General features: G+C 44.7%; 2 protein-coding genes across 3 annotated transcripts in view; both read right to left on the reverse strand.

Moving 5' to 3' along the window:
- Positions 1–2122, reverse strand: part of LOC109924340 (quinolone resistance transporter-like) — an 85461-nt gene extending 83339 nt beyond the window's left edge. Inside the window, exon 1 of the mRNA XM_048613424.1 lies at positions 1770–2122. Within this exon, the coding sequence (XP_048469381.1) occupies positions 1770–2122 (353 nt within the window). The remainder of the gene's footprint in view (positions 1–1769) is intronic.
- A 1367-nt stretch (positions 2123–3489) lies between these two features.
- The window catches only part of wdr38 (WD repeat domain 38), a 45537-nt gene continuing 25371 nt past the window's right edge, over positions 3490–23655 (reverse strand). For both annotated transcript variants that reach the window (XM_048613510.1, XM_048613511.1), the window contains exons 10-14: positions 21069–21144; positions 18996–19029; positions 15649–15723; positions 14678–14765; positions 3490–5358 (exon numbers count right to left, since the gene is read on the reverse strand). In XM_048613510.1, coding sequence (XP_048469467.1) covers positions 5258–5358; positions 14678–14765; positions 15649–15723; positions 18996–19029; positions 21069–21144 — 374 coding nt within the window. In that variant the 3' untranslated portion in view covers positions 3490–5257. The remainder of the gene's footprint in view (positions 5359–14677; positions 14766–15648; positions 15724–18995; positions 19030–21068; positions 21145–23655) is intronic.

Raw genomic sequence — 23655 nt, forward strand, 5'->3', positions numbered from 1 at the left:
CTAGCTCATTGACTACAGCCCCACCTTCAACATCATTATCTCCTTCAGACTGATCTCAAAACTGTATGACTTTGGTCTCGGCTCCGCCCTCTGAAACTGGATCTTCAGCTTTCTAACCCATAGACCACAACCAGTGAGTATAGGTAACTGCACCTCCTCCACAGTAACACAACAATAGAGCACCCCTCTCCCCCATGGATGTGTCCTGAATCTCCTACTGCACTCCCTGTACACCCACAAATGTGTTGCCAAATTCCAAACGAACGCCATCTACAAGCTCAGATGACACCACCATAGTGGGGCGGATATCCAACAATGACAAGTCAAAATAAAGGAGGGAGATAGAGGGTTTGGTGACATGGTGCAACAAAAACAACCTCTCTCAACGTCAGAAAAGCTAAAGAACTGATCATCGACTTCAGAAAGAAAGGAGAACACAACCCCATCTACATCAATGGAACTGAGGTTGAGAGGGTGGAGAGCATCAAGTTCCTTGGAGTGTCAATAACCAAACTGTCCTGGACTGCCCACGTAAATGCAACAGTCAAGCCACAATGCCTCTTCTTCCTCAGGTGGCTCAGGAAATTTGGCACCAATGTCCACAGATGCACCATTGAAAGCATACTATCCAGGTGTATAATGACCTGGTATGGCAACTGCTCTGCCCAGGGCCATAAGAAGCTGAAGGTGGTGTGCACAGCCCAGACCATCACGGAAGCCAACCTTTCATCCGTGGACTCCATTTACACGGTTCACTGCTGCAGAAAGGCTCCCAACATCATCAAAGACCCATCGCACTCTGGTAATGACGGTGTCCTACAACCTCTTCCATCAGGCAGATGATACTGAAGCCTGAACACACGCACGAGCAGGTTCAGGAACAGCTTCTTCCCAGCTGTTATCAGACAATGAATGGACTCTCTGGCCTCAAATAATGCTGATCTTGCTAACATTGATCTTGCCTCATGCACACCCTGTGCACAATGTAACCTGTATCTCTGTCTAAATAGTTTTGATCTGCACATCCTTTGCTTACTATGATCTGCCTATACTGGTTGTAAACAATGATTTTCACTGTACTTTGGTACATGTGACAATAAATCCATCAATGCTGGTCTAACCAGCAACATTCACTTTTCACGAATGAATATAAAAAACCCCAGTCAACACAGCGTTACGCACACTGGCACAAACAACAGCCCAGACTCAAAATCATTTAGATATTTTCAGTTCCTGCTTGAGTGAGTGAAAAAACCACATTCAAATCATCCACTTCCATAATTCATCTTGCTGGAGTAAATGGGATCTTCCTTATTCAGGCTACTCATTCACTCCAGATGCCGGCTGTGAACTTTGCAACTGTGGCCCAGAAGCGTTACCCACACTGACTGCTCTTCTGATTCACTCCCAGCTCCGCCCTATCACTTAAAACAACTGTCTCTCCATCCTGTGCTGTATAGTATGCTTTCAATGGTGCATCTGTGGACGTTGGTACCAAATTTCCTGAGCCACCTGAGGAAGAAGAGGCATTGTGCCTCTCCATCTCCTGCCACCTCCAGACCCAAGCTCCCTCCTTAAGGCCTCCTCAAGCTCCATTATGTCCAGAACTCAATGCCATTACCTCCATCTCCCTTCCAACAAGCCCTGGGTTTCTAATCCTGATTAAAGGTGCACACAGACCGATACATACACACTCTGCCTTTCCCATCCTCTGTTCATTATCTCCCCATCCCTGGGGCTCACCTGCTTGGTCATCCCGAGGTACTCACCTGTCCTGGGAACTGGCATTATGGCATCGTTCCCCAATCTGCTCATCGCTCACCCTGGGGAGACAACTCTTTTCTCCAAACTGAATATCCTGGGCTAGTGGCTGGATTACAATGGCCAGCAGATAGCGGTCCAGTTGGTTAAGGAGGTAGGTGAGCACAAGGCAGCAGAGAACATGAAGAGGGTAGGCACCAGCCTGACAGATTCCCAGACACCCTGTCATTCTCAAAATCCAAACAACTGTCAGGAACACGGCCTCCTGGCAGAAAGCGTTCTCAAAGTGACGGCAGCAACAGATGGTGTGAACCAGTAAATGAAACGTGGAGGCTTTACTCAGTCTCACTTCCTTCATCATACTCCAACCAAAAATAGAAACTACAGAAATAAATAACAGAAACAGATAACACAGAAATCAATTGTGACCTACCATCACTACCAGACACAATCAGGCAGAGAAGACCCAGAACCCTCACCAGCAAGAACAACAGACACTTGGAAATAACAGCCCCTTAAGGTGTACACTCACCATCCTGACTTGGAAATATATTATCATTCTTTCAGTGTTGATAGAAAATTTCAGGATTTTGGCCTAAGGGCATTGCTGGTCTACCTACAACACATGGATTGCAGCAGCTCCAGAAGGCAGCTCACAACCACCTTCTTTGGGGCATTTTGTGGTGAAATAGAAATGCTGGCTCAGACAATAACACTTATGGCATTAATGAACAATGTAGCGTATTTCAGGCACTGCATGCCAGTGGAGGAGTAACTGAATGGTCAATTTGGTGGAGAGGGACAGATCAGGTGGCTACCATGTGCCAAGCATTGTCGAGCTTGCTGGAGTTTAATCAAAACAAACAAAGTATCCTGTTACACTCGCGAGCAATGCCTTGTTCCTGTGCTGTATATTTCTATGGAAGGTAGGCGTTTGAGGGATGACACTATAGAGGTTTATAAAATCACGAGGGGCATAGATAAGGTGAAGAACAAAGCTCTTTCCCTAGACTGGGGGATTTCAACTAGGGGGCATATTTTTAAGGTAGAGGAGAAAGATTTCACAAGGATGTAAGGGCAAACTTTTTCACGCAAAGGGTGGTTCATATGTGGAATGAACTTCTAGAGGAAGTGGTAAAGGCAGGTGCAGTTACAATATTTGAGAGAGATTTGGACAGATACTGATTAGGAAAGGTTTACAGGGATATAGGCATAACCCAGGCAAGTGGGATTTGTTTAGTTTGGGGAACTTGGTGACATGGATGAGTTGGACTGAAGAGTCTGTTTCTGTGCTCTACAACTCTATGACTCTACCCCAGTGAGAGTCAGTGTGTGGAACTGTACCCTAGTGAGAGATGTCATCTGTGGAACTGATGTTAGTACAAAGACACAGAACAGTACTGCACAGCACAACACAATACAGGAACAGGCCCTTCGGCCCACCAGGTGTGACAACAAATGATGCCTTTCTAAGCTAAAACCTTTTGCCTGTGCACAGTACAAAGCCCTCTATTCCCTGCCTATTCATGTATCAGTTAAGAAAAGTAAGCACATCTTCACTAGGCGTTTATCCCAGTGTCATGCAATAAGCCACACTGGGTGGGTAGATAGTATCTACATTGATGCTTCAGTTTCAATCTCCAGCAATATCTAGTATATTTCACAGAAATTGATGTCAGTCTGAAACCTGCTGTCAGATGACAGCTGACAATAAAAAAAACGCTTTTCTTATGATCAAACCTCTTGTATTAGGTGGGAATAGAGGGTAAAATTACATCCAAACCTCGTACGGGCTGAAAGTCTCGACACCCACGAGAGATCATTACAACTACTGGACTATTCACAGATAATGGAAGAAGTGATTTCCTCTGTGTCTGTAGATTACACAAGACTGGCAGCAAACAAACCGACCTTTTAAAAGATATTGGCTTCACACAGTCACAAGGCCCTGTTCAAAGCATGTCCAGGAAAAGCTGTCAGCACTGGAGATCACTGGGAAACATTTGGGCAAAAACATTTCAGCACCCATTTCCTTCGATCTCCCCATGTCTTCCTGATCACGAACTCCAATTCAGAAGCTGCAATGAACCTGCCCCAGTCGCTCAGCTAGTTTAAACAGGAAATCCCTTATCGCACTGGTGCTCGGTGACTTCAGCTCATGTCAAAGGGTCCTTTCCATGAAATAAACGCGTTGCCAGGTGCCTCAGTCAGCTCGGCTTTTCCCACACTCATTGTAGGCACATCTTACCTGCACTTGCCAACACAGCAAGGAGTGGACTGGGTGCTTCTATGTTCCCCAGTCCACCCACTATTGAGAACTGCTCTGACCCTGAACCAGGCTTGGGCATGGATTGAAATGTCCTGAAGTGAGGTTAAAAGGTGAACAACATGCCCTTGCAATGCAGTAACAAGAGGGTAAATGCACAGGTTTGAGGTTGCAGTTATTCTCAAAATTTGAAACTGGGGTCCGGAGCAGAATGCCCACATCATGGGTATGACTCTTGGTGACAGTGCAAACTCGAAGGACACCAACCACAGTGACCAGAGTCTGATATTATAAGGATTAATGATCGAGTGACAGAGCTGGGACAATCAGAAGTATCACCTTTGGTGGGTCTGATGCACTTAAAGAACGGCATTACCCACAGGCAGCTGACTGTCTACAAATATGATCCAATGTGGGTGATGGTTTATCCCACATGCCTTCGGCACAGAAGTTCAGTTTCATTTAGAAGCAACTGATGGATCAAGTCAGGAGCTTCAACAATAGCACTGTCTCCTGAAACTGCTCCCTTGAAGGCCACAGCCACGAGTGCCGTTACTGATGCTACAGGAGCTAAATTTTGCTGGGAGAGATCTGGGCACAACAGCACTGAGGACACGTCTACTAGGCTCAATCTTGCTACATCACACGCATGAACGAGGCTGAGCAGGGTGGCAAACCAGAACCTTGTGGCAAATTATGAAAGGTCACCAGAGTCAGGGACCGGGACCGGGGAGTAGCTGGTCAGTTACCTGGGACCACTACAAGCACAGGGTGGGGGTGAGGGAGACAAGCAGTCGCACAAATAAAAGAATTTAAAAGGCAAGGTGGTTAACTGTCTAAACTTGCAGCTGTCAATATTAAGTTTACAAAAACATTCTACCAACTAAACCTGCTTTTAAAAAATGAGTTTTCACAAGAAACCAGGTGGGGGAAAACCACAAGTGATTTGGTCACTAAAAAAGACCTTTAGTTGTGTGTATACACAAGCGTGTAGGCACGGGCTGTGCATGCACCATGTGTGTTTTTTTAAATGTACAATAATTTGCTAAGTGTTATGAATCTGCAGTAAAAATTGGATTTGTTCCAATGCTCCCACTAGGTCTGTAATCCCTCATCACTGGTTTAGACAGAATCTACAGAGTCTCAGACATCAGGAGTATGAGAAGCCTGTCCCCATGTTGGAGAAGCTGGGACAGGTTGTGTTTTTCCAAGGGGAGGCGCTGCTGCTCTCTAACAGTCACTCCTCCAAAGTTTGATTGTCTTGTCATTCTCCAGTGCTGCTGATGCAATGATGTTTTCTGTTGGGTGACAGGCTGTGGAGATCACAACATCTGCAATGGAACAGGCAGAGATTTGATGAGACAGACCCTAGGACCCCCTCCAACAAATATCACAACCTCATGCAAAGTCCAGATAGAGTGTAATGGTAAGATTCAGGGTCACAGCTGCTGAATTCATCACTAAACTGTCACCCATGGTCACAAGGCAGCTGGCGCAGTCCAGGCCTGTGGTCTGATCATATCAACTGCTTCCCCTTAGAAAGGGTGACATTGCCCAGATGATGGGGTGGGGTAAGACCAGCAAAGCCAATAAAGTCTGACATCGGAAGTACTTTTTCCCAAGAGAGAGCTAAATGGCCTCTTCCTGTACCTAAAACCCTTGGCAGTGGACAACCCAGCCCTCAGGAATTAAGCTACATTGTAACAAGTCCCAACTAAAATTATATACTTGCAATTGAGGGAAGTTAGAGCTGGGCCTGCATGAGATTCATTTAGTTAACAGGAGACAATGTACAAGAGCCAGAGACCTCCTGCGCATCATGAATATTGCGGGCATTCAAATGAAACCTAATGTCCAGAAGCCCTTCATATTTGATTAGGTGCTTTTGAATTGTGAAGCATTCAGCCGAAAAAACCAGTAGGAAATCTTTCAATTTGGCATCATGCTCAGCACAACATCGTCAGCCAAAGGGCCCGTTCCTGTCCTGTGCTCAATGTTCAAACCTCAATCTTCATAGCATTCTTCTTAAATTCCACTTCTGCATTCCATCACCCACTCCTTATAAACCTCTACCACAGGATCCTCTTTCTTTCCAGCATCTGATTTTTTGCATAAACCTACACCACAGTAATAATATCCTCAAGGAACCTGTACATAGACCTCATATTTTCAACATTATCATCAATGACTTGAAAGAACGAAGAGGTTTGTAAACACAAACTAATGGCATCAAGTTAGGCAGCATGAAAGGATGGAAGAGAACAGAAAGTCGCACAAAGTTCTGATGAAATGTTAACTTTCTTTCTAGATGCTGCCTGACTAGAATTCACCAAACTTTGTTTGTGTAATAAAAACAAAAGTTGCTGGAAAAGCTCAGCAAGTCTGGCAGCACCTGTGAAGGAAAAAACAGAGTTAACATTTTGGGTGCGGTGACCCTTCCTCAGAACTGCTTTTCCAGCAACTTTGTTTTTGCTCCTTATTACAGCATCCGCAGTTCTTTCAGATTTTGTTTGCGTAAAGTTGTGGAGTGTAACTGAGGAGTTGTAAAAATTACTGACCAGTGTGTAAACATCCTCTCATCGGAGTTGAGAGCAGGAAGGTCATTGATGAAGCAGCTAAAGATGGCTGGGCCAAGAGCACTACCCTGAGGAACTTCCACAGAGATGTCCCAGGCCTGAATGTAGGAGTTCTCAAGAACAACAATCACTTTTGTGCTCAGGATTGCTCCAAACAGTGGAGTCAGGACATTAGGAAGCATATCTTCACACAAAGGGACAGAGAGAATGGAAATGTGGAGCTCACTGTCCCAAGAGACTGTTCAGACTGGGGGTCAATTGGCCAATTCACCACACCTGCACATTCCTGGGCACTATGGAGCAATTCAGCATGGCTAATCCACCTAACCTGCACACCTCTGGCAATTTAAGAAGTTAGGTCGATAGATATTCGTTAAGTAATGAGTGCTATGGGATGAAAGTGGATAAATGCAGTTAAAAATCAGGAAGTGGTAAGAAGGGAGGAACTCAGAAACATCACAATCACCAAGTGGTACTGAGTAAATTTTTTTTTATAGAATCCCTACAGTGTAGAAACAGGCCCTTTGGCCCAACAAGTCCACACCGATCATCAGAGCATCCCACCCAGACCTACCCCCCTATAACCAAATTGTTGGAGCTGTGGCTCAAGTCCCTACCCTGACAGTCTGGAAAGAACTGATGCATTGGTTTTAATTTTCGAAAGCTCCCTTGATTCTGAGACAGTCCCATTAAATTGGAAAGAAAATATAACTACTTTATTCAAAAGAGGAGGGAGACAGAAACAGAAAACTATAGGCCAGTTTGTTTAACATCAGTCGCAAGGAAACTGTTAGAAACTATTACTAAAATTATAGCAGAACAGCAAGAAAACTTCAAGGTAATCAGGTAGCATCAACATGGTCGGTCACGAGAAGGAGAGTCACCACAAGAAATAAGAACAGGAGGAGGCTGCTCATCTCTGCCACCCAACAGGATCACAGCTGATTCGACACTTCTCTCGCCCAACCTCTTGGCCCCCTCCCATAAACCTCGATTCCCCAAATGAAGAAGAATCTATTTCAGCCCTAAATATACAAAAGACCTCTGCCCCCACAGCTCTGTGGCAAGGATCCAAAAACACTCAACATGAGAGAAGAAATTCCTCCTCATCTCAGTCTTGAGCTGGTGGTTCTTTATTTCAAGACTATACCTGCTGGTCCTACTTAATTACTCCAGCAACCACCCCAACACCCATAAACGGAGCTGCATCAGGACATTATTCAAACGAGCCACAACACACTGCAGCAACTGCACAAAGCAGAACAGGAGCGCCTTATACGGAGTTTTTAAAAAGGAATGGATACCCGAAAAGCATAATCTGCCATTTCCTCCATGACAGAACACAACAAGATGACATCACCGCCAGACATACTATTCACCCTACCGTACATCAGAGACATACTAGAGATGACCACAAGACTACTCAGACCCCTAGGTATCAGGGTAGACCACAAACCAACAACCAACCTGAGAAAGCTACTGACAAATGTGAAGGATCCCATACCCACAACCAATGAAACTAATGTAATTTACAAAATACCATGCAAGGACTGAGAAACATTACACAGGCCAAACTGGAAGAAAACCGACAATAAGGATACACCAACACCAACTAGCCACCAAGAGACACGACCAATTCTCACTGGTCTCTATACACATGGACAAAGAAGGACACGAATTTGACTGGGACAACACATCCACAATAACACAAACCAAATAAAGACATGCCATGGAATTCCTGGAGGCCTGGCATTCCAACCGAAACTCATCAACAAACCCATTGAACTGGACCAGATACACAAACCACTGAGAAACAGAACCGAAGTAATGCCAACCACCCCAGCAAACCGGGACATATAAATAACAAGAATACCAACACTTCACCAAAGGCGCACTGACGATGTTACCTAGCAGGGTGACGAAACGTCTGCAATCAAACACACCGGCTTGGCGAGCAAGTCTACAACCTTATCCACGACCCGAGCTACAAATCTTCTCAAAAACTGCCTTTGGCCGATTTTAGTTTCATCTGCAAATTTGACTATTACCTTCACATCCTTCTTCCAAGTCATCTATATATTGCAAAATTGTGGGCCCAGCACTGGTTACAGGTTGCCAACCTGAAAAAGAACCCCCTTATTCCCACTCGCTGTGTCCTGTCCATGAACCAATTCTCTATCCATGCCAATAAACTACCTCCAACACCATGGGCTCTTATGTTACAACTTAGGCTTTTGTGAGATACCTTGTCCAATGCCTTTTGGAATCCCAAACACAGCATCTACCTGATTCTATCCACTCCAGTTGATACTTCCTTGAAACCTCTAATAAATTAGTCAAACACTATTTTCCTTTCATGAAGCCATGCAGACTCTACTTGACCGGATTATGACTTTCCAAATGTTCTGCTATTAGAATCATAGAATCACTACAGTGTGGAAGCAGTCCATTTGGCCCAAAGAGTCCAAACTGGCCATCCGAAGAACATTCCACCCCATCCGTGTAATCCTACATTTCCTGTGGCTAATCCACCTAACCTAGACATCCCTGGACACTATAGACAATTTGGCATGGCCAATCCACCTGACCTGCATGTCTTTGGACTGTAGGAGGAACCATGCAGACATTGGAAGAATGTGCAAACACCACACAGTGCCGAGAGGCTGGAATTGAATCCGGGTCTCTGGCGCTATGCCGCCCTCTGTCCTTAATTGATTCCAATACTTTCCCAACAATAGACATCAGGTAATCAGTCTATAGTTACCCACTTTTTGTCTCCCTCCCTTTTGAATGGGGTGTCACAATAGCAGTTTTCCACTCCTCTGGTACTTCTCCAGATCCAACTACTTTTGGAAAATTACAACCAATATGCCAGGGCTGGAGCAGTGGTTATAGGCAGAGGCTGAATAGGATAGGGATTTTTTTCCCCCCTGAAGCATCAGAGGCTGAGGGGTGATCTCAGAGGTTTATCAAATCATGAGGGATATGAATAAAATGAATAGCCAAGGTCTTTTTCCTAGGGTGGGAGAGTCCAAAACTAGAGGGCATAAGTTTAAGGTGAGAGAGGAGAGATTTAACAAGTATCTGAGGGGTAACTTTTTCCATGTGGAGGGTGATACATGTATGTAATGAGCTGCCAGAGGAAGTGGTGGAGGCTGGTACAATTACAACATTTAAAAAGCATCTGGATGGGTATCTGAATAGGAAGGGTTTAGAGGGAAATCAGCTAAATGCTGGCAAATGGAACTAGGTCAGACTGGGATGTTTGGTTGGCGCACGTGAATTGGACCCAGGGGTCCGTTCCCATGCTGTATGACACTATTATCTCTGTAGTTACTTTTAGGATTTAGGATGCAAGCAGTAGGGCCAGGGGATTTATCAGTCTTTAGGCCCACTGGTTTATCTAATACTACTTCTCTATTGACGGTACTTAATTCCTCTACCCGTATTCTTTTGTATTAGTGGAATGTTTTGAAGTATCTTCCAATGTAAAGACTGATTGCAATTATCTACTTATTTAGCTCCTCTATCATTTGCTTGTTCCCCAAAACCACCTCCTCAGATTCATTTTCTAAGGGGCCTGTATTTGCTTTGACCTCTCACTTCCTTTTGTATATTTAAAGAGGTTCTTATTAGTTTTTTTATACTTCTCCTGGTTTGCCTTAGTTGTTTACTTTGATTATCTTTTCAGTCCTCCTTTGTTGGTTTCTGGATTTATCCTAGTCTTCAGGGCTATCACTGACTTTTGCCTCCTTTTATGCCTTTTCTTTCAGCTAATACTCTCCTGAACTTCCTTGGTTAGTCATTGTTGGTATATGCCAGAGAATCCTTCCTTCTTACTGGGATGTATTTTTGCTGAGTCATGAATTACCTCATCAAATATCTGCCACCACTTGCTTATTGTCATTCCTGTTAATCTATCTGCCTAGTTCACTTGAGCTAACTATTCTCATTTCATTTTAATTCCCTTTATTTAAGTTAAACACATTTCTTTCCAAGCTAGTTTCTCATAGTCGAGCAGAAAATGAAATTTATCATGTTATGATCACTACTGGAAAGCCAATGGCCTAGTGGTATTTATCGCTGGGCTGTTAATCCAGAAACCCAGATAATGTTCTGGGGACCCAGGTTCGAATCCCACCATGGCAGATGGTGGAATTTGAATTCAATAAAATATCTGGAATTAAGAATCTAAGTATGACCACGAATGCATTGTCGATTGTCGGAAAAACCCATTTGGTTCACTAACGTCCCTTAGGGAAGGAAACTGCCATCCTTACCTGGTCTGGCCTATGTGTGACTCCAGACCCACAGTAATGTGGTTGACTCTTAACTGTCCTTTGGGCAATTAGGAATGGGCAATAAATGCTGCCTAGCCAGCGATGCCCTCACCCCATGAATGAATAAAGAACTTCCTAGCGGATCTTGTACTCTGAGATCATTTATGAAACCTGCCTCATTACCCATTGTCTGATCAAGGCAGCCTGTTCCCTGCTTGGCTCCATGACACATTGCTCTAGGAAACTATCCCTAATTCGCTATAAACTTCAATTTAATAACCCAGTCAACATAAAGATTTAAGACACCCATAATTATTGCTCTATTCTTTTTACATGCTCTGCTTATTCATTGATTTATATATAGCCTTTCCACAGAGTAGCCACTGCCTAGCGGTCTGTATACTACTCCTACCAATGTTGCCTTACCCTTCCTGTTTATTACCTCCACCCAAATGGCCTCTACATCATTCGAGTGGAGATGATCTCTCTCGACTGTTCTCTTTTTGCCTCTTATTTCACAGCGCTAACCCCCTACTTTTTCCATCTCTCCAGTTTCTCCAAAAGGTGAAATAATTCCCAATGTTAAGTTCCGGATTTTGATCTTGTAACCATGATTCCGTAATGTCTTTGGAGAGCATATTCATTTACCTCGATTTGCACCATAAATTTGTCTACCTTGTATCTTAATGCATGAAGCATTTGGAATAAAATCTTGTTCCATTATTGAGTTTCCCTACATTTCTATGGCTCCTTAGAGCAATATCACATTCAAACATTCTGTCCCTTTTAATTTTCTGGTAACAAATCAACCCAATAACTAGCCTGCCTAGTGGTTTATCGCTGGACTGTTAATCCAGAGAACAGGGTAACATTCTGGAGACCTGGGTTTGAATCCCACCATGGCAGGAGGTGGACTATGAATTCAGTAAAGAATCTGAAATTAGAGTCTAATGATGACCATAGATCTATGGTTGATTATTGCAAATCAGGTTCACTGATGTCCTTTAGAGAAGGAAATCTGCCATCCTTACCTGGTCTGGTTGATATGCAACTTCAGACCCACAGAAGTGTGGCTGACTCAACTGCCCTCTGGGTAATTAGGGATGGGCAACAAAGGCAGGTCCAGCCACCCATGGCTGGTCCAACCATCCAATTAAATTTTTTAAAAACCTGCAATCCTACCTTTTCTTTTAGCTTTGATTTTATAATTTTCCATGCAACTGAACCCACTCCCCCCATTCTTTAGTTTAAAGCCCTAACTACAGTTAAGACTCAGATCAGCTACGATCACATTAAATGGTAGAGGAGGCCAAAGGGGCTGAATGGTCTACTCCTGCTCCTTGTTCCCATGTAAGATACAGAGCAGCCATGCCCTAACTGAACGCACGAACAGCCCAAAGTGCAAACTCCTCCATGTGTAAAGCTGGGAAGATGTGATGTTTGATTTGATGCAGTTGGCATTTCTCACTCAAGTCAGAAGTTCAGATCAATCTCTGCATGTCAAGCACTTAATTGAAAGTGGGGAGTGTTGTGTTTTTTCAGAGGGTGTAGACACTAGGGCAATGAAGATAGTGCATTTCACAAAGTTGGCAGAGATTTTAGCAACTCTTGAGAAGCATCACATATCAGACTGATCAGAAAAGTATAAACTCCTGGGAATCAGGGGAAAGACAAGTTGGATTCAAACTTGACTCAGTCATACAGTCATAGAGACATGCAGCACAGAAACAGACCCTGCGGTCCAACTCATCCATGCCAACAGATATCCTAAATTAATCTAGTCCCATTTGCCAGCATTTGGCCCATATCCCTTTAAACCCTTGCTATTCATATACCCATCCACATACTTTTTAAAGGCTGTAATCGTACAGGCCTCCGCCACTTTGGCAGATCGTTCCATACATGCACCACCCCCTGCATGAAAAAATTGCCCCATAGATTCCCTTTTAAATCTTTCCCCTCTCACCTTAAACCTATGCCTCCACCCTGGGGAAAAGACCTTGCCTATTTACCCTATTCATGTCCCTTATGATTTTATAAAGCTCTATCAGGTCACTCCTCAGCCTCCAAAGCTCCAGGGAAAATAGCCCCAGCCTATTCAGCCTCTCCCCTTAACCCTCCAACCCTGGCAGCATCCTCATAAATCTTTTCTGAATCCTTTCAAGTTTCATAACATCCTTCCTATAGCAGGGAGACTAGAATTGCATGCAATACTCAAAATATGGTCGAACCAATTTCCTGTACAGTTGCAATATCACCTCCTAACTCCTATACTCAACGCACTGATCAATGAAGGCAAGCATACCAAACGCCTTCTTCACTATCCTATCTCCACTTTCAAGGAACTATGAACCTGCACTCCAGGGTCTCTCTGTTCAGAAATACTCACCAGGGCCTTACAAGTCCTGTCCTGATTTGCATTTCGAAAATGCAGTACCTCACATTTACCTAAATTAAACTCCATCTGCCACTCCTCAGCCCATTGGCCCATCTGATCAAGATCCCATTATACTCTGAGGTAACCATCTTCGCTGTCCACTACACCTCCAATTTTGTGTCATCTACAAACTTACTAACCATACCTCCTATGTTCACATCCACATCATTTACACAAATGACAAAAAGCAGTGGACCCAGCACCAACCCTTGTGGCACACCGCTGGCCAGAGGCCTCCAGTCTGAAATGCAACTCTCCACCGCCACCGCGGATTCCGCTGTACCCGGTGTGGCTTCCTCTACATCGGGGAAACCAAGCGGAGACTCGGGGACCGCTTTGCAGAACACCTACGCTTGGTTCGCAATAAACAACTGCACCTCCCAGTCGCGAACCATTTCAACTCCCCCCTCCCATTCCTCAGACGACATGTCCATCCTGGGCCTCCTGCAGTGCCACAACGATGCCACCCGAAGGTTGCAGGAACAGCAACTCATATTCCGCTTGGGAACCCTGCAGCCCAATGGTATCAATGTGGATTTCACAAGTTTCAAAATCTCCCCTCCCCCTACCGCATCCCAAAACCAGTCCAGCTCGTCCCTGCCTCCCTAACCTGTTCTTCCTCCCACCTATCCCCTCCTCCCACCTCAAGCCGCACCTCCATCTCCTACCGACCAACCTCATCCCGCCCCCTTGACCTGTCCGTCCTCCCTGGACTGACCTATCCCCTTCCTAACTCCCTACCTACACTCACCTTTACTGGCTCCATCCCCGCCTCTTCGACCTGTTTGTTTCCTCTCCACCTATCCTCTCCTCTATCCCTCTTCTATCCGCCTCCCACTCTCTCCCTATTTATTTCAAAACCCCCTTCCCCTCCCCCTTTTCTGATGAAGGGTCTAGGCCCGAAACGTCAGCCTCTCTGCTCCTATGATGCTGCTTGGCCTGCTGTGTTCATCCAGCCCTGCACCTTGTTGTCTCGGATTCTCCAGCATCTGCAGTTCCTACTATCTCTGATTCAATCATAAGAGCTGAGAATGGTTAAGATGAACCTGCTCTCATCAGCAGAGATTAATAACTGCGGCATAATTATAAAGTATTGGTGGAAGTATTGGAGGGATGGTGGGTGTCTGGAATTCACTGCCTGGAAGAGTGACGGAGACAGAAACACTTGTAGTCTTTTAAAGATATATATGGACTTGTGGTTCTCCAATCCATAGGGGTAACTGACTGAGAGGTGAGGATATATTGGATAGTTTCTGTTCAGTGTGTGGGATGATGGGCTCTGATGCTATACTTCTACGTTGTAACCAGAGTACTCCAACCCTGTGAATGTGGTTTTCAGACAAGGGACCGGACTCACCCGTGTGTCCCTGTAGTTTCTGCACTATCTCCTTCGTCTGGAGGTTCCAGATGTCCACAAAGTTGTCCTCAGATCCCGAGACAATCCACTTCAAAAAAAAATCTCAATTATTCATGAAAAAATTACACAATTCACAGAACAGAAACAGGCCATTCCACCCAACAGGTCTATGCTGATGGTTAGGCTTCACACTTAACCCCACCCAAGAAACATTCTTTCATTTCTTACTCCTTAATGGATTCATGCAGCTTCCCCTTAAACGTATCCGTACTATTTCCTTCAACTGCTTCCTCTGGGGACAGTTCCACATTCTCCCCACTTTCTAGATAAAGGAGTGTCTCCACAGTTCCTGAATGGATTTGTGTTTTATGGTTCTTCAGTTCTGGTCTTCACTATATATGTAAACATTTTCTCTACAGCTACCTGACCAAGCTCTTCCATAATTTTAAGCAACTCCAGCCAACTCAGTCCTCCTTGATCAGGTACCCAGTTGTAAGATTACCTTTACAAATCTCCTTCCATTTTCAACCACGGAGACCAGAACTGTTCAGTGTTAATTGTACATAAATTTACACAGATTAACATGTAACCTAAAACATCTCACTCTGATCAGAGCTTACTAACAAAAGTAGTGTCTCAGAGCTCTACAGGAAGCAGATGGCTTCCATCCTTGATTTACAGCCATGTTAGGCCCATAGGGCCAGTCTCCAATTCTTAACAGGGAACCTGCCCCGTATTGTTGTCCAACAACCCTAACTGATAACACCAGGGTTTGGCCAAGAGTAACACTCTTCACAGTTCAGTAACTTGGCAAAGCTAATACAGAACGATGACTTGGAGAGCAAATGGCTAAGGCCACAGACTCCAGCAGTCAGCCAACAACTTCAGGAACAAGAACCCAATTACACCATAGTTTGTAACATAAACTGGGCAACCGCATCCCAGAATACAAGGCAAACTGTTGGACCTACCTTGCCACCAGTAACCGAGAAGTTGGCGAATATGCAGTACTTCTCATTCTTGTGTCCTGTGTAGGTCTTTAAACACTGAAACACATACATTAAGTGTCAGCAACTCTTCCCAGCTGGCATTCCATCAGCAATCATCAGTTAAAGCAATCAGAGTGACACACAGGGACGTTAAGAACTGCCCTATTGCAACATTCCCTGTAAAGGACATTCTGGAGCTGCTCAGAGGTCCCATGCCAATTGGCATGTTGACACATTGACTTCCGCATGTGGAAGTTGCTGCTGCACATGGGTCTTCGAGGTTCAATGAACAGGAAGAAAACTAAAGGGGAACTTAGTCCTTTGGACCATTAAAGGTGGAGGATATCAAAGATTCAAATATAAATTTGCAAAGTGGAATGGGGTAATGTTACTTCTTTGATGGTGAGTGTTTGAACTCAAAGGCTGCATAACAAAAAGAAACCTGCAGGCACTGTACACTCATTTGGCTCGGAGGTCAAAATCTATAGAATATACAGGATTCAGGTACAACACAGAAATTCTGATTTTTCACCATGCAGTTTGAAAAAAAAAGAGAGATGGATTCTCCCTCTGGTCTAATTGCCAAAAAATCACAGGAGGCAGCCATTTAACCCATCATCCCTGTGCCAACTCTTTGAAATCCAATAAAATCCACCCAACCCTGCTCCCTAACTTGCATCATATTCCTGCACGTTTTTCCATTTCAAGAATTTATCTGATTGTCTTTAGAAGTTTGATAAATTTGATTCCACTGCCCTTTCACATGGTAGATTCGAGATCATAAATCTCACAGCTAAATGACAATTTGCATCTCCTGTCTCTTTTTCCATTTAAACTATTGGATTCAGGTAGTGAGCAACATAGACCATACATGGGTCTCAGAGTCAAGGTCAGACGGTGCTGAGTAAGCTGCTGATAGATTGGTCTATAACTAAAGAGGATAGAGCTGAATTCATCACTGCTGGGAAACTATTTCAAATCAGTTTCTTTGACATCGACTCCAGGACCTGCATCTGACAGTTCAAGTGAAGCTCATTTCAATGGTACAGCCCCCACTTTCCCCAGTGCCCCCGGAATCAAAATCCAATTCTCCCACAACAGACTTTGAGCCACACATTCATTTCTCTACTTTAGTTACACTACTCCAATTTGCTGGTGATTCAGGTAACAACAAGACATGATCAACTTTGAGGTTCTGCTTTTCAATTTAGGTCCTAGATACCCATGTACAAAGAACAAAGAACAAAGAACAAAGAAAATTACAGCACAGGAACAGGCCCTTTGGCCCTCCAAACCTGCGACGATCCAGATCCTCTATCTTAACTGGTCACCTATTTTCCAAGGATCTGTATCCCTCTGCTCCCTGCCCATTCATGTATCTATCTAGATACATCTTAAACGATGCTATCATGCCCACCTCTACCACCTCTGCTGGCAACGCGTTCCAGGCACCCATCACCCTCTGCGTAAAGAACTTTCCATGCATATCTCCCTTAAACTTTTCCCCTCTCACCTTGAAATCGTGACCCCTAGTAATTGAGTCCCCCACTCTGGGAAAAAGCTTCTTGCTATCACCCTGTCTGTACCTCTCATGATTTTGTAGACCTCAATCAGGCCCCCCCTCAACCTCCGTCTTTCTAATGTAAATAATCCTAATCTACTCAACCTCTCTTCATAGCTAGCACCCTCCATACCAGGCAACATCCTGGTGAACCTCCTCTGCACCCCTCTCCAAAGCATCCACATCCTTTTGGTAATGTGGCGACCAGAACTGTATGCAGTATTCCAAATGTGGTCGAACCAAAGGCCTATACAACTGCAACATGACCTGCCAACTCTTGTACTCAATACTCCGCCCGATGAATGAAAACATGCCATATGCCTTCTTGACCACTCTATCGACCTCCATTGCCACTTTCAGGGTACAATGGACCTGAACACCCAGATCTCTCTGTGCATCAATTTTCCCCAGGGCTTTTCCATTTACCGTATAGTTCGCTCTTGAATTGGATCTTCCAAAATGCATCACCTCGCATTTGCCAGGATTGAACTCCATCTGCCATTTCTCCGCCCAACTCCCCAATCTATCTATATTCTGCTGCATTCTCCGACCGTCCCCTTCACTATCTGATACTCCACCAATCTTAGTGTCATCTGCAAACTTGCTAATCAGACCATCTATACCTTCCTCCAGATCATTTATGTATATCACAAACAACAGTGGTCCCAACACGGATCCCTGTGGAACACCACTGGTCACAGTTCTCCATTTTGAGAAACTCCCTTCCACTTCAACTCTCTGTCTCCTGTTGCCCAGCCAGTTCTCTATCCATCCAGCTAGTACACCCTGGACCCCATGTGATTTCACTTTCTCCATCAGCCTACCATGGGGAACCTTATCAAACACCTTACTGAAGTCCATGTATATGACATCTACAGCCCTTCCCTCATCTATCAACTTTGTCACTTCCTCAAAGAATTCTATCAAGTTGGTAAGACATGACCTTCCCTGCACAAATCCATGCTGCCCATTTTCTTCCAAATGTAAATAGATCCTATCCCTCAGTATCTTCTCCAGCAGCTTCCCCACCACTGACGTCAGGCTCATCGGTCTATAATTACCTGGATTATCCTTGCTACCCCTCTTAAACAAGGGGACAACATTAGCAATTCTCCAGTCCTCCGGGACCTCACGCGTGCTCAAGGATGCTGCAAAGATATCTTTTAAGGCCCCAGCTATTTCCTCTCTCGCTTCCCTTAGTAACCTGGGATAGATCCCATCCAGACCTGGGGACTTGTCCACTCTAATGCTTTTTAGAATACCCAACACTTCCCCCCGCCCCCCCCCCCCCTTATGCTGACCTAGAGTAATCAAACATCTATCCCTAACCTCAACATCCATCATGTCCGTCTCCTCGGTGAATACTGACGCAAAGTACTCATTAAGAATCTCACTCAATTTCTCTGACTCCTCGCATAACTTCCCTCTTTTGTCCTCGAGTGGGCCAACCCTTTCTCTAGTTACCCTCTTGCTCCTTATGCAAGAATAAAAGGCTTTGGGATTTTCCTTAACCCTGTTTGCTAACTGTAGACGTAATCTCTTACTTGACCCTGTCTGTACCATTGTTAACCACACCTGGCACCAGGCAGCACAGCACAGCCTTCTATACTCTCATTCAACTGTAAAAGAATTGTTAGTATCCCCTGACGACATCAGTCCCTGCTATCACTGCATTCCTTCTAACTATCCCTACATCAATGAATTCATGGACCATTGTCATGGAAGGGAAAGCAGGGGAAATATAAACCATTAGCCTTGCTACACATACCTTTCCTTTACTGTAGTCCCAAAGTTTCAATGTGCTGGAAAAGAGAAATTTTTCTGTCAGTAAATGAAAGTCTAGAGTTATCCAAGTGACGTCAGATCACAGCTGTTCCGGCTCCAGACCAAAGCAGCTTTGTTCCCCTTCCTTGGCCCAGCTCACTAACATTTTCTCATCCCAACAAGTCTTTAGTAGAGTAGATCTAACACTATCAGAGGACATGAAAAAATTTATTTCATGGGAGACAAATACTGTTGGCTGGGGCAGGATTTGTTACCCAGTCCTAACCGCTCTTGTGCTGGTGGCTTGCCGGGCCATTACAGAGGGCAGTTAAGAGTCAGCCCCATTGCTGTGCATCTGGAGGCATATGTAGGCCAGACCAGGAAAGGACAGCATATTGTGTCCAAAAAGGACTTTAGTGAACCTGGTGGGTCTTCACAGCAATATATGATACTTCCATGATCAGAATGTCATTGTACCGGTACCAGCATTAGCTCGGACCTTGAGATTACTAATCCAATGATATGACAATTATTTCACCCTATTTGCCTATCATGTGACAGGTGAACCTAGAAAGGTCACACTGCAGTGCCCTGGGCACAGAGGCTCTGTTATAACAGTGCTGTCCAGTTAAGGGGCCCATTTCAATACATCAAACCAGCAAATTCAGTAATTTCAATATCTCAGGCTCAGTGTTACCCAACTGCTGGGATAAATCACAAGCAAAGTGATTCAAGAGGAGGGGGAAAGTAGGGTATGGAGCCCAGTGAGAATGGGGCTGCCATCAGGCACGTGGCCTTCATGGCTTGATGCTGGATGGGGTGAGGTGGCATTGGGACATCTCTACATTCATGGAGTATGTGAAAAACTAGAAGATACCAAACTGTTTGGACACCTTCAGGATTTCAACAGGATTTTACCAAGGGAGAAGGGAACTCATTATTTCTTAAAAAATGAGGTCAATAGTTTAAAGTGGGCTACAATCCACCTGCTGATTATAGAGACCCCAAGTAACTTTGGAAAAACAGCCAAGTAAGGCTTTTATTGCCCTTCATTGCAGGAATCGGAGTTTTGGAAGATACTACATGCCCCTGTGCTGATGGCTGCCTAGCAAATCTTTCTGATCTATTTTAAAAACCCAGGAAAGTCAGTCAGATGAAAGCCTCCAAAGTCTGCAGTAAAAGTTGCAAGTCCTAATCTCTCTGGAGGAAGATATAGGGGGCTTTATCAAGTTTAAACCTCTCAGTATTTTGATTACTTTGTAAACCAAGAAAAGCTGAACTGTGACATTTTCCAAAGACTTGAAACCAAAAGGATTTGGTAAAAACAAAACTGGCTGCAAGATTTTCCATCAGTCTGCATCAATTAGCAATTCGATTTTGTCAACGAGAAATCTGAATGATTCTAAGAAATTGTCAGATTCTCTTCTGTTTTTCAGATATTGGCCAACAGGTGTTTTCTTTCACCTTTCTTTTAAAAGAAAATCTCTGGAAAGCCTTTGACCTTTGTGTTGTGTCTATTTGTGTTGGGGTGAACAGGGAAGATCATTCTTATTGTAGATTCTAGTTTACATGTTAACCAATCTTGCTACATGTTTTCAGAGATGAGTTTTGTTTTATAACGAACAGATTATTTTGAGTTCTTAAAGAAACCTAGTCTTATTTTTGGATGGCGGTGCGAAAAGGCAAAAATTGCCCATTTTAGAGATTGAATCAACACGTTTATACCAATCGTTGCAACTAATTGAGCAAGGGGGCTTGGTTACGCGAACATTCTTTACGGCAATCATAACGGGACAAGTGCTGTGGTGCATGTGTTTCTGTCTGTGGGGTGGGGGGATTAAGTGATATAAAGGCACGAGGTGGTGGAGTTGGAAGAAATAGCACATTGTCTCACTGCGGACTGATGTTCAAGTGACTTGTATTTATCTCCACCTGTGCAGAATCAATCTTCTTCATGCCTTCGTGAGGAGGCTACAGAGTGGGGAAGTTAGAAACAGCCAGAAAGTCCAAATTTAGGGAAAAAGGCACTAATCAAGAGTGAAATTAGTGAATGTGATAATAGGTAGGAATTCCTTACTTGTCAAGTGTTGCTGCCAGAATGTATTTCCCATTTGGGGAGAATTTCACAAAGGACACAGGAGGATTATCATCATCTGTTGAGAGAAAGGTACTGTAATGAAGAAGTTCAAAATTGACAACTAGTCCCAATGCTTCACAGTGAACCGAATGGATCGTAACTACCCCCAGAGCACAGAAATAATTTTCTAATGGAATTTCTGCACCGTGAATAGATAGGTCAGTTTCACTCTGGTCCTTGGTTAATCACTGTAACAGCCAGTGCAGAGCCAAACACAGCAAGCCAAAATGATTTGAGACATTCATCCTTGGTCTATGGAGCTCTCAGTCATAGCGATCATTGTCCAGTGACCCCTAGACTAGAGACAGGGAACTAGCAGCTAATTCCTGCTCCCTGTCTATTGATCCTGGTTTAATCAACCAGGGTTCCAGGTCCTAATACCTCCTGGAAAACATGTGCAGCAGATCGTGCCAGGCTACAATGCCTGTCTCAGCTTATAAACACAACTAATTTAATTTCACTTGAACTAGTTAACACTGATCACGAGAAGGAAGATACCAGGAAAAGGGAGACAGAAACTGAGATCCACACAAGCATCTTGTATTTGTAAAAACCAAAAAAAAACTGATAACAAGGACGTGATAAAAAGGGTTAGTGTTTTGGATCAAGCCTCCTACCCTTTTGAGGAAGGGTCACTCGACCCGAAACATTAATTCTAATTTCTCTCCACAGATGCTGCCAGACCTGTTGAGCTTTTGCAGCAATTTCTGTTTTTCTTTCTGACTTACAGCATCCACAGTTCTTTAAGTTTTTAATGTGACAACAAGGCCTGCTGCATGGGGGTTGGGGAAAGACATGGGAAAGGCTCAAACCATAAAATTATTGAACTTGACATCGAGTCTGGAATGCTGCAGGGTCCTCAAGCAGAAAATGAGGTGCTGTTCTTCCAGTTTGGGCTGAGCTTTTTTGGAGCAGTACAGCAAGGCTGAGACAAAGATGTTGGCCGTGCAACAGGGTGGTGTGTTAAAGTGGCAGGCAACTAGAAGCTCAGGGTCCTTATTGCAGGCAGGATGTAGATGTTCTGTGAAGCAGTCACCCAGTCCATGCTTCATTCCCCCAGTGTAGAGGAGACCACATTGTGAGCAGTGAATGCAGTAGACAAGCAGGTGTGAAGTGTAGGTAAAGTACTACTTCACCTGGAAGGTATGTTTGAGCCCTTGGATACTGAGGAGGGAGGAGGTAAACAGACAGGTGTTACATCTTCTGTGGTTGCAGGGGAAGGTGTCATATACATCCTCATATCCTGCTTCCTGCAAAGCATTCCATTCTCCCAGTTCTTCATTGCATCTGTTCCGATGATGCCAACTTTAATTTGGCAGCCTCCAAAATGTTCACCTTCTTCAACTAAGAATTCCCTAGCATTGTTGTTGACAGGGCCCTCAACCTGGTCGAGCCATCTCCTGCACTTCGGCCGTCAACCCCTCTCTTCCCTCCCTCAACTGTGGTAGGGTCCCCCTTGTCCTTACCTACGACCCCATCAGGATCCACATCCAGAGGATCATTAGTTGCTATTCCCACCAACTCCAGCAAGATGCCACTACCAGTCACCTATTCCCCTTCCCTCTCTTATCAGAATTCCGCAGGGACCGTACCCACTGGGACGCTCTGGTCTACTCTTCTTTCACTCCCTACACATCTCACAGCCCCTTCCCCTGCAACCACAGAAGATGCAACACCTCCCATTTACTTCATCCCTCCTCATACCCAAAGGCCCAAACATACCTTCCAGGTGAGGCAGCACTTTACCTGCACTTCCCAGAATCTAGTCAGCTGCATTCGCTGCTCACAACGTGGTCTCCTTTACACAGGGGAAACGAAGTGCAGACTGGGTGACTGCTTCACAGAACATCTACGTTCAGCTCGCAAAAAAGACCCTGATCTTCCAGCTGTAGAGATAGTAGGAACTGCAGACGCTGGAGAATCTGAGATAGCAAGGTGTAGAGCTGGATGAACACAGCAGACCAAGCAGCATCAGAGGAGCAGGAAGGCTGACGTTTCGGGCCTAGACCCTTCTTCAGAAATGGGGGAGGGGAAGGGGGTTCTGAAATAAATAGGGAGAGAGGGGGAGGCAGAAAGAAGATAGGTGGAGAAGAGACAGACAGGTCAAAGAGGTGGGCATGGAGCCAGTAAAGGCGAGTGTAGGTGGGGAGTTATGGAGGAGATAGGTCAGTCAAGGGAGGACGGACAGGTCAAGGGGGTGGGATGAGGTTAGTAGGTAGGAGGAGGGGATAGGTGGGAGGAAGGACAGGTTAGGGAGGCGGGGACGAGCTGGGCTGGTTTTGGGATGCAGTAGGGGGAAGGGAGATTTTGAAGCTTGTGAAGTCCACATTGATACCATTGGACTGCAGGGTTCCCAAGCAGAATATGAGTTGCTGTTCCTGCAACCTTCGGGTGGCATCGTTTTGGCACTGCAGGAGGCCCAGGATGGACATGTCGTCTGAGGAATGGGAGGGGGAGTTGAAATGGTTCGCGACTGGGAGGTGCAGTTGTTTAGTGCAAACCGAGCGTAGGTGTTCTGCAAAGCAGT

The sequence above is a fragment of the Rhincodon typus genome, chromosome 28 (genome assembly GCF_021869965.1).
Source record: "Rhincodon typus isolate 14 chromosome 28, sRhiTyp1.1, whole genome shotgun sequence".
Taxonomy (NCBI): Eukaryota; Metazoa; Chordata; class Chondrichthyes; order Orectolobiformes; family Rhincodontidae; genus Rhincodon; species Rhincodon typus.